Source organism: Tauraco erythrolophus, chromosome 2 (genome assembly GCF_009769465.1).
Source record: "Tauraco erythrolophus isolate bTauEry1 chromosome 2, bTauEry1.pri, whole genome shotgun sequence".
Classification (NCBI taxonomy): Eukaryota; Metazoa; Chordata; class Aves; order Musophagiformes; family Musophagidae; genus Tauraco; species Tauraco erythrolophus.
Genome location: NC_141466.1, coordinates 42,855,352 through 42,867,691, shown reverse-complemented (window position 1 = coordinate 42,867,691; position 12,340 = coordinate 42,855,352). Strand labels below are relative to the sequence as shown.

The 12,340-nt window shown below is 38.2% G+C and overlaps 1 protein-coding gene across 2 annotated transcripts in view; it reads right to left on the bottom strand.

The window, feature by feature from the left end:
- Positions 1 to 12,340, bottom strand: part of LGSN (lengsin, lens protein with glutamine synthetase domain) — a 65,850-nt gene that overhangs the window by 4,155 nt on the left and 49,355 nt on the right. For both annotated transcript variants that reach the window (XM_086608306.1, XM_009987735.2), the window contains exon 2: positions 10,732 to 11,734. In XM_086608306.1, the coding sequence (XP_086464432.1) occupies positions 10,732 to 11,734 (1,003 nt within the window). The remainder of the gene's footprint in view (positions 1 to 10,731; positions 11,735 to 12,340) is intronic.

Genomic DNA, 12,340 nt, shown 5'->3' with positions numbered 1-12,340 from the left:
CATTTGCTGTTATGAAGCTGCCTTCTTAGCTGTGCTACAGCAGCTGTAGGGCTATATAAACTTCTTGACATGAAAGCTGTAACATCTGAGTATAACTTCTGTAATGGAGCAGAGAGCTGGGCACGGTAACTTCCTTTCGCAAACCTCTCGATCTCTCAGCTTGCTTTTCTTTTGAGTATCTATGTAATGTTATTAGTCAAGTTAAACTACTTAAGGTATTAATGTCCATTTGGTAGAATAAACTAACTAGATCAAGGGTAAAATTTGACATTAAGATATGAAAAAATGTGCAAAAATATTTCTTTCTACATTCCTATGAGAATGTCCACCACTCTTCCTGAAGATATGATCAGATGAGTTTTTGCAGATCTTTCAGATCCACAGTGGAAGATCACCGATAGCAATCATTCACCACCACCCTTCAACTGGAAGTTAAAAGCTTTACGCTGAGGCACTCCCCAGGTTGGTAGGAGCACTCCCTATCTCTCCAGTACCAAACTACCAAAACTGGAGCATATCTCTTTTAGCAGTTGCCAACAGTCACATTTGCATCTTTTTGACCTTCCTGTTGCAGCAAATAGGACTGCCAGCTGTGAGGCTGTAAGGAGGTTCTCTAGCTAGCCCAGCACAAGGCTGTCTGATCATTCTCTGATGAGGCAGCAAACTCATTCACAGTCATATACTTCTTGGAGCCTTTGAGTATTATAGAATCGTAGAACTGTTGGGGTTGGAAGGGACCTCAAAGATCATCTAGTTCCAACCCCCCTGCCATGGGCAGGGACACCCTCCAGTACACCAGGTTGCTCAAAGCCCCATCCAAACTGGCCTTGAACACTTCCAGGAACGGGGCATCCACAACTCCTCTGGGCAACCTGTTCCAGTTACTGAAGCATCCTCCAGCTTCAGGTGACAAGGATACTTAGGTCAGTAAAGTAAGAAGAGGTTAAGTAATAACAGTGCTCCCTGAGGGATGACAGGTGAAAGCACAGCACAAAATTTTAAGTAAGTACAAGAGTCTATAGGAAAACAGAGAAAAAATTGAAAAGGTAGAAGAAAGAAAAAAAGAATTTTGTCACATCCACTTGTCCTTGTGACCTCTTTCCCTTTAGTCTGCTTCAGCTGTAAGATGCTTATGGACATAGCTTTTTTTCCACTGTCTTCTATAAACATTAGGGCATCATGTCCTTTAAGAGATGTACATTAAATAAGGAGGGCCTGTTTAAATACTTTGTGTAACACTCACTCTGTTAGAGATGCTGCCAAAACACAATAGCAAGCAGGGATGATATGTAAACTGGCCTTGTCTTGCATATGTCATCCAAGTAATAGTTATTTGAATACTGCTTCAGTCATCCCATAACATTGTTTAGCAATGTAGGTGTTTACTGACATTTAGCAGATTTGACCTCCTTAAGAATCTGACGATCGATTAGACGTTTATCGACAGCTAATAAACTGTGGTTATTTATTGATCAATAGAATTTAAAAAGATCCTGAAAACTTTCCTACAGGTTACAACGAGTAGTGTTTTCTTCAACTACAGGGACAGAAGCCTGAGGTTTTTACCTTTGTAAATGCAGTGCTAAATTGCTTATTCTACACGAGTTTAATTTCCTGTCCAAAGATGGCAGACAGATGTCTACTTTGTCACATGGAGATTTTTATGTCTTCATATTATTCAAATTAAAGTTTCACAGACAACTCTTGACATCAGAATATTGTCAACTTTTGATGTAAATTTTGCAAGTATTTCTTATAGTGTCCTGAAATGTTGTCTGTTAAATTTGCATCTACTGAACCAACATCTTCCAGGTAAAAACACGTAATTCATGAAAAACAATTACTTTAACCCTGACCCAAGTAATTCTTTAAATCAGTATTCCTAAGAGATATAAATGATATAAAATCAATACCTAAGAAAAACACAAACGTGATATGCATTCATACTAACGATGTATGAATTCGTTTAAAAAGTAAAGCTGCATATATATTTAATTTAAACATCTACCAGTGGTAGGTAATTTTCCAAATTTTATACATATATCTGTTGTCTTCGAGGCAAAGTTGTTTGAATAAATGCATAAATACATAATTAACCTATATGAAAAAACATAAATTAACAGAAAATTCCCATAAAGTAATGCTTTTTAAGACAGTTAAGCAAGCAAAAATTATTAACTGAAGAAGGAAGAATTTGTCTTCTCTAGTTGTACTTGTTATGACTAATGATAGATCTTTTTAAATGATGAGACTAAAATTTATATATTAGTCTAGCATTAGGCTAAAATTAGGCTATATACCAGTCTAAACAGCCTGCTAGTCAAAAGACAGATACTTATTCATTTACATTAGCCTTTATCCAAAATCTGTTAGAATAAATAGAAACACTTCTGCAGCTTTCACACACTTTTTAGAGGCGGTTCATCCTTTATATCATTTGAGATTATCTTTCCCATTGAAATAATAAGTTTCTGTAAATTGTATGATAGATAAAAAATATCATCATCACTTTATATCTCCAACTGATTTTGGAAATATGAAAGGGGATTTGTTTCTTAAATAATATGTAGTGAGTAACTACTGACAGTACTTACTTTTCTCCAGCATGGTCTCAAAATAAATTTTCTTGGTAGCTACTAAATAAATCACTGGCAAAGTCCATGTAGCCAAAGGTGAATTAAGTTTGGAACGGTATAGTAAGGAATTGAGTACTCTGTCTTTTCCCAGCTTTAGTCACTGGAGATAAGGTAGCTAATAAATATTAGACAGGTCAAGATCACTAGCTCATTTAGATATATGGTCTAAAAGTCTTACATTCTTATGAGGGAGGATTGTGTTCATGACTATAACTCTTTCCCTAGCTCTCTGGCCCTCAAGAAATAACAGCATCTTTATTTTCATTTCAGAAAATCTACTTATGGAAACATGTATGTAAATTTCACAAGATACTCAGATTTTGGTTCAGATTTTCATTTAAAAAATCAAATATAAATCCAGACTGGCCATCTTTCTTGAAGCAGAATCGTACATACAGATCCTTAGATACCTATACCAAATCAGCAGCACACAGAAAAGCACTTAATGTTTGTTTTTCTATGATTCTATCTGTATTTCCCATTTAAGTTACCACTGAGAAACAACTAGTATTATTCATGTTTCCTTTGTAATTAGTGCAGAATATCTCCAAATGTAAACAAATTATCTTCACATGTTTAGAAAAGATTAATAACACACAACTGAAAATATTACTTTAAAAATCTATGAATTCTACAAATTATATAATTATTATTTCTAGCAGAAGAGTGGTGCCATTCTTAGATTATTATTATTTAAATCATTCAGATTACTGAGGGCAGCTGACATCAGGCTAGGGCAAATAGTTAACATCAGCTTTATCTTCTCAGCAACAGAATAGTGTCATGACAGAAGAAAGTGCACATTTCCCAGATCAATCTGTCATTACCTGCTTGTTCAAAGAAATCCTTTCCCATGGTTCCTTATTAAATCACACTGCATCTAAAGCAAACAATTTCTTAGTTCTATAAGAGGTGACTATGTCAAACTGATGAAACAAAAAGAACGTGCTACGTCTTGCCAGGGGACTTGACAATGACAGGAACAGGCTGACCTAACAAATGTAATAATATTGGAAACTCTTCACTGAGAAACACAACCACCGACGTCACATAAGGCAGTAAGAGCAGACACCAGCAGGTAGACTCCAGATACAAATCATGCACTGAAGAAGGAGATGTGTTTCCATCAGTCCTCCTCCAGTTTCTTCCTCCCCCTCTGTTTCCAATTGTGCCATATATGCTCCCTCTTGAAACCACCTTGCTGCAGCCATGCAGCTGCTGCACACCCTCCTCCCGCCCCGTGAGACGGGGTCTGGTCATGTCTGTGTCCCATGCAGGGTCAGAGCACGCATCCCTGTGCTCCGTGGCACGTTGTGATACCTGTGACTGTCTCAGTGTGGTAGCGAAATAAAACCTTTGCAAGTGTTGGAATTGCTCTGTCAGTCAAGGCAGAGTTTCGTCACACTAGAGTTGTCTTTGGCACTGGCTACTACCAGGAAAGGCAAGGTGTTCTTTGTAAAATAATCTGCCTAAAGGTAATAAGTTTTGCAGTTCCTCATTAAAAAGATGGTCTTCTGATTAGGAGCAGAAGGGTTAATATCTAAATTTGTCTTAATTTCTTCTTCATCCTCAGAAATCTAACACTGAGTGCTCTGAAGATCTATGTGAATAGATCCCTTTATAAGAACAGATACGTTGTGCTGATGATATCTACTGGCAATGAGTCCTGCAGGGTAATCACACATCTATTCTCTTCTAAATCTTATGGAAATTTCTGTCAGTACTAATTTAAAAACTTTTGCTCATCTTTACAGGACTCCAGTTTGTGTATTTAAGTACAGCCAGTCTACTTGCTTTGTAAACAGCATGTTATTTACTGTTTATGTGCTTTTCTTCAAACGTTCACAGCCTTTATTTCTCAAACTTCATATGACAACATTTCCTATACTAGCCATGATAGCTAGCATTTAAAGCCCCTATTTTCTATTCCCATCTGTTTTTTACTGTAGTACATAGAAACGAGTACTGGGTTACATTTGAATAATACTATTGATGTGAATACTAATCAGAAACATTTTCAGCTGAAAACATTATATAATTTGTATTACTTTTTCACACAAAAAAAGTTTTGCCAAAAGTGTTTACTGATACATCAGTCAAGTATTTGGCTTCTGCAGTCAAGTACTTAAAAAGGTGTTTCCTACGTCTTAGTTTTTCTCCCCTACAAGACCTCTGGTAGAGGAATAAATATGTAAGCATACCAAAAGCTTATCAAAGCATGGGAGACAGTAAAAATATTTCCCTGATCTATTTGATATTGATACTTTCAATGTTTTTTCCATCCATTCCTTTGCCTAAATACCTTAGTATTTTGCTTTCTTTTTTAATCTTGACCATAAAGTGGACTTTTTTACTGATATGGCCACGGAAAAGCTCAGCACTTTTCCTTGAGTCTTTTAGCTAATTTAGAGACCAATGAACAGTTTCAATCATCCATGAATTATTCTGTCCAAACTATATGACAACAACATGACACAGCTTCTTAGAGGATCTACATCATCAAGAATCAAACCCAAAATAAGATTTTATTTCTCAATAGATGAAAGATAAAATAAATTACTCTTTTTTTTTCTGTTTTCCAGGGAGTTCTATAAAAAGAACTCTTCTATATTGCAGCTCAGAAAGCCAATTTTATCCTGGGCTGCATCCAAATAAGTGTGGCCAGCAGGTCGAGGGAGGTGATTCTGCCCCTCTACTCTGCTCTCGTGAGACCCCACCTGGAATACTGCATTCAGCTCTGGAGTCCACAACATAAGAAGGACATGGAGCTGCTGAAGCGAGTCCAGAGGAGGGCCATAAAAATGATCCAAGAGCTGGAGCACCTCTGCTATGAAGACAGGCTGAGAGAGTTGGGGCTGTTCAGCCTGGAGAAGAGAAGGCTTCGGGGTGATGTTATAGCAGCTTTCCAGTACCTAAAGGGGGCCTACAGGAAAGCGGGAGAGGGACTTTTTACAAGGGCGTGTAGTGGTAGGACAAGGGGCAATGGCTTTGCACTGAAAGAGGGTAGATTTCAATTAGATCTAAGGAAGACGTTTTTTACAATGAAGATGTTGAGGCACTGGAACAGGTTGCCCAGAGAAGCTGTGGATGCCCCATCCCTGGAAGTGTTCAAGGCCAGGTTGGATGGGGCTTTGAGCAACCTGCTGTAGTGGAGGATGTGCCTGCCCATGGCTGGGGGGTTGGAACTAGATGATCTTTGAGGTCCCTTCCAACCCAAATCATTCTATGATTCTATGATTCTATGAATGAGAAAAGTATCACAGTTTTATAGAAAACTTAGAAAACATTCCATCTAGGCAAGAGGATTTAAATACAAAATATGCAGGTGTCTGAAAAAAAACTAAGATGAGTAATACTCACTAGAGCTACCTCACTAATAATCCTAAATATATTGGATCTAGAGTGGTATGTCTTTCTTCAAACTCAAACAGAAAATTTGGATTTAAAGAAGTTTCAGGAACTGAGGGATGCACTATTGAAAAGTAGATAGCCCTTTTTAGTCTCAAAATGTTTGACCTAGTAAAAGAAAAAACAAGTGAGAATAAGTGAGAGCACCACATTCCCACAAAATGGGAAGCAAGGCTATCTAGGGAAAAGAAGATTTTGCACAGTATTGAAGGTAAGGATTAAACTCTTCTTGAATATGTTTTAGGAGAGGCAGCTGGCACAGAGATCAAGCAGAGAATGCATTCCACTTACATTAGATGTAAAGCAATTGTTTTGGCAACCTTTCACTGTTACTAGAAAGAAAGTAAGCATCTCCAATGGGTGGGAAGGATTACTGTCTGAATACATCTCTTTCACAGAGCCACAGGATGACTAGCTTACTAGAGGCACAGAGACAGATGAATTGGATCTCACTCGAGAAGGGACACAATAGACCAGAAAGATAGGATGGAAGTATTGTCTGAGCATATTTTTTTGTTGTTTATAGATTGAGGAGGAAAATGGAAAATCATACAGAGTCACAGAGCAGGAAGAAGTTTCAGCTCTGGAAGATAAAGGACTTAAGAGTTTGGGTTTGCTTAAAGGAAAATAGCTACTCTTAGACCTTGTGAGACAAAAAAAAAAAACCCCACACACAAAAAAAAAGCAGATTATATATAGCTCAGTTCAGAGGGAAAAGAAAAGAAATGGGCAGGAAATATGATAGTTTGTTCAATAGAAAATAAAAGTAACCAAAAAGGTTTAGAAAGAAGCTGAGCTTCAGACCTGCTATGTTCAGGTTGAGTTCAAAATGTAGAAAAAGAAATATTAGAAAAATTTTATTGAACTGCAAGAAGGAATATGAAGGAACAGTATGGCTTTGGTTTTTCACTTTAAGAGAGCTATGAGAACAGAGCAGATTATGTAAAATACAAAGTAGAGAACAGCAAGTGAAAAACACAGTCCTAAGTAATCCCCAAAGACACAGTTATTCTGCAGAAACAACTGCAAAGGCAGTGAATGTGAAGTGCCAGGAGCAGGAACTTGTGTCTCTCTCCTGTGTCCACTTATATCTCCTGATTGTCCACTTATAGTCCATGAAGAGTCTCCATTTCTATTTCCTCACCACTGACTAGACTTACTGAGCAGGATCAATGGAGACAGATGTGCCCCTTCCAGGTGAGCACCAAGGACAGTGAAACCACAGAGGAAGTTCAAATTTTGTTAAAAGTGTGTGGGTAAGCTTTTTAATTTCAATGAAGGAAAAAGCCTAGGCTATTTGTTTTGTTAAAGTCTTTTACATACTTCTGCCCCTAAATACCAGGTGTCGTCCGTTGTAACTGCCTTTATTACCAAAAATAAGAACTTTAAACTTTAAAAATTACAACATGAGGTTGTTCATCATAAAGGAAAAGGGAATTGCTTGTAGGACTAATGAACTCCACTCTTAAGTATGAAAAATAACCTGTTAGTAGTTACTTAATATGCTTTTCTCTAAAGGAACTTAGTGTTTGGGGTCAGCAGCTGCATAACATTTCATGTGATTCTTGGAGTGTTCAGTCCTCCTTGTTCTGTGCACTCGAAATTTCAACAGTCCCTGGGTAGCTACTGATGCCTGCAGCTACAGCTAAGTCATATTTTCTTCAGAAATTTCCTTCTCCCTCCCACAGTTCCTGATCCCATACGGATCATATTTACATGACCTCACTTGATGTATGCTGCAGAAGATGAGCCCTGTTGACAGGACCTGCTCCTGGAGCTGCTCAGGTTTTTGAAGCCCAGCTCTGCAGTCTGCACTCAAGAAGATTTTAACAAACTTTTTTCTCCCCAGCTACAGACCAAGATGTACAAAGTGAATTTGAAGCCTCAGGTGACAGCCTGATTCCAGTATGTTGGCCACCTACAGCTACGTGGAGGTGCTGTTGTCTCATAAGGCCCAGAAGAGAGATTTCCTCTGAGCCTGTGGGGTGGTCTGTCTGACCATATGCAGTGCAGGCAGCTGCTGAAGCCACCTGGAGTCCCTGGCTCTGGCAGCCCCCTGTAACAAAAACAACCCCAACAGTGTGGTGTATCATGATCCTTGGGAACTTCACACTGCTTGAACGAAGTTATCTTCTTTGGCCTCCTCTCTGGCTACCACAGTATAAATACTCTAATTTAGTAGCGTGCAGAGCAGCATGTGATGAGATCTAAGTTCAGAGAGGTCAATATACACTCATATGTTATATATACCATACATATAGTATATGCATGCATTCATATATGTGTGTATGTATATACTATGAAGTGTTATATAATGCTATACACATGAAATTTCATCTGAAGTTTTACTGTTTGGAAGCCTTTCTCTTGACCTCGCAAGAACGTAAGCACTGAACAGCTTAAGAAGGACCTGATTTTTAATGCCTACATACCAATTTGCAGAAGTGCACATCATTACCATATATAGATACTTATGCAAATAAAATTCATAAATTCACGTTAATGCAGTCAGTATATTTGCCTAATTAGCTACATGTGCTAGTTTCTATCTTTCCATGGTGAAGAATAAGATTAAAAGAGCTTTAGCTTTAGCTTCAACTCCAGTTTCACTGACACCGTTGAAGTAATATTTTTGACATTGACCAAAATATCTTGCGTGTCTGTCTCTTTTCTGTAGTTTTTTCCCATGTCCAAGCACTTCTTTCACAAAAAAGCTGACAATCAATGGACAAAATGCACATGAAGTAATATTTGCACAATTTCCCATCAGAGTTTTGGAACAAATATATAGATTTGTTATTTTAGAGAGATGTTAACCACTTAACTAACATGACTGTTTCATTCCTCTGCATTACACTGAATCACTAAAGCTGAGCTACATCTTAGCCTTTCTACTGCTGACCTCTAGAGATTGTCCCTTAACTGTGTACTTTTAGAATAATAAGGCATGGTCCTTCTATGACCGTGGCATCCAAACATGCATAGAGCTCAACACAGTGGCTAAGTAAATACACTGCACACTGTTTATGTAATAATCATGTATGTATGTGTGGTCATACAATTTTAATGTTCTTCTACTTTGCATTTCATAGTAAAGAAACAAAGAGAGGAAGAGAACAATTTACTTCTTTATATATATATTTTTAAATCAAATGTTCGGAAAAGTTTTAGATCAAGATTTCTGATTTGAGCAACTTTCTCTACTGACTAGGTACTAACTGCACTTTAAGTGGCTAAGATCGGGTTGAAAATTCCCTATGGAACTATAATTAATCTCATCAGTTCCCTGTACCTTGTACAGGCATGGTGTTATGACAAAGAATAGTTATTCCTGTATTTTAATATGTATTTGCTGGTTTTGCAGACAATGAGAAAACAGTAGTAATCTAGATTTGACAATGCATTTCGCTAGCCTTTCAGCAATGTGCAAAACAATGTTATCTAGAAAGGGAACAGCACCAAGTGTAGGCTGAGGAACAATCCTCTAACCTCTTTGTTCTAATAGGCATGAATACAGAGTGGTTTGAGTGAAAAATATCATTTCAAAGCTTTATATTTTTCATGAAGCGCCCTGAGTTAGCACTGATAATGTTCATGGATATCTTATTCAGACTTGTTCAAACTGGGTAACACAACACAACTACTGAGAAATCCTGCTGTAGCTAACAATTTTTGATGTATTCAAATTGTCAGTTTTCAGAGTATGTATAGCAATATTTCTACCTCATCTAAAAGAAAACTTTAAAAAAGAAATATAATGCAATGTTATTGTACAATTGCTACCATTATATTTTATTACGTAGTTAATGATGGACAACATATTTCATCAAGAGATAAGAATCGTATCTCTTGTATCAGTGAGATAAGTCAGAGGATAAGATATCTATCATGAAAAGATGATACTATGATCTGAGTCTCATGCTCCTGGAAATTTATTAATCTGATATCTATTCAAATGGCAAATTTTTGTTTGTGTGTTTCCTGGAATAAGCATGAACCAACAAACTGCTCAAGCTCGTTACATTATCCTAGTTAACAGTAGCTTTCCGTTTGCTGATCCAGCTAGCCCAGAAGTATAGCCTTTACAGTTTCAGAGAAAGCACAGACTATTAGCCATTAATTGGTTTTGTAAAGACTTCCAAAATGGACTTATTGAACAGCATGAAGATAAGTGGAAGTTCTCTGCCTCATTTGTTTTTCTTCCCCTATAGTTTATATTAGATTTTTTTTTGCGTTCCAGGCCCCTCACAGAACAGATAATTGAAAACATCATCCCTACATGGGAGCAATTTCCACTGCTGGAAATGTTCACAAAAAGGAAATTTTAAGAAGCCCATACTCCATGAGACCTTTGCAGTGTCTAGCAGACCTTTGGGAAATGTTGCCTGAGCTTAGTTTAAATGAGGAAATATTTCAGTTTTAGTAAAAAAGACGTGACCACTTGTGCATGGCAGGTTTCGGCAGGCAGCTGGGCTTCATAAATGCCTTATCAAAAAAAAAAAAAAAAAGCCACATAGGTGTAGAGTACAACTTCTGATAAATCCTGATCAGACAGAAACCAAGAAACCACAAGTGTCAATTCTCTCATGCACTAGCTCTGACTAAAGTCTGCAGCTTAACAAAACCCCACAGAACAACAGTACCATTTTCTTTAACAGGACAGCAGGTGATGAGTAAATATCCTTACCGGCGTGGCCTGCAGAGGAGTCAAACTCAATCTCAGGAGCTGTATTTTCCACATGTGTAGAAGCTGCAGGTAGTCTCAGAATAAGTTGATCCACGTCACTTCCCACTGGTTGCTGCTGGTCAGACCCAGCAGAGCTGAGGACCAGGAGAGGTTTGCTCTGCTGCCCTACTCCTTCCTTGTGGAAGCTGTAGTACTTTCGATTCTCCTCTCCAAAACGAGGACTAAAAGTCTCAAAGGGTCGGCCCTGCTTGTCAGCTGCTTTCTCCCGGGGCTTTGAATTTTTCTGAGAAAAAGTGCCACCCACCTTGCCACTGACATGGGGCCCATAATCAGACAGAGGACCCTCACTCAGCAGGTTCTTCAGCTCTTGCAAACTTCTTTTAGAAATGTCAGGTTCCCCCGTGAAGGGCTCTGCAGCACCGCTTCCTCGTGTGGTCACAGCACTGCCCAGGGAGCTCATCTTTGCCACGTAAAACTTGACATCTTTTTCTTCTGTCCCACCCCGCTCTCCTTTCTTACTCTCTGCCTCCTCCCTGCCCTGTCCCCCGCGCGCCGCCTCCGTGCACCCAGCTTTCCCTGAGCTCTTCCCAGGTTGTGCACCCATGGGCTGCTCCGTTTTAGCTGGTGTACCTATTTCCTTCTGCATTTTTCCTATTACTCTTTTCCTAGTGTCAGCATTTTCCTGGGTTTCTTGTGTTTCTCCAGACGTGTCTTCTTTCATGCCGCTGCCAGTATTGGAACTGTCACGAACCCCTCTGCCTTTTTGTGCTGGAGGAAAGTTAGTCAGATTTTGAAAAGACTGGTCTGGTGGTGGTTCTGAACGGCCAGCTGTTGCTTGAAGGGGACAAGGATCTGGGATTTTTGAGGTTTGATTTTTTGACAGCTCCATCTTCTCATTTTCTAAAGGAGGAACACACTTTGTAGGACTTTTGACTCCCTTTTTCTTTCTGAAACCACATATATTGTTGCCATCAACTTCATCATTGTCACTTTCAGATGCGTTCTGTAACCAGCAATAAAATATACAACCAATAACACACATGAATGAAACAGAACATGACAACAGGGTACTACGACCAACTGCATTTACCTTGTAGAACTTCCATTACTTCTTGCTAATGGAGGTCTCTGTGAACACTTACTGATCCTCAGATTCTGCTATTTTGATTTTAAAAATTCTCACAGAATTCTTTTTCTTATGTTTTAGAACAAAATTGGTAAAAATGCCTTCATAATATAGTTTTTAGGCAGATTTAGGAGATTAAAATATAAGACTTGGTACACTGTATGACATTTGTTAAACATACGCCCTTTAAATGTGAAAAAAAAATTATTTTAATAATTACATTTAAGTATATTCTTACTCATATTAAAATAATTTATATTTATACAGGAAACTTATTGCCCTGAAACACAGAACATTGGCAATCCTTTTAAGTACAGGGAGTGAAACTTGAAAATAAATAGCCTTTAAATTAATTTCAGGATCTAATTCGGCCAAATAACTGAACTTCCAGGGCAGTGGTCAAAAGGACAAACCCATATTTCGATGTGTAAACAGGAAAGAACCAGAAGATTATGTTTACCGTTATATATGGCATTGATATGA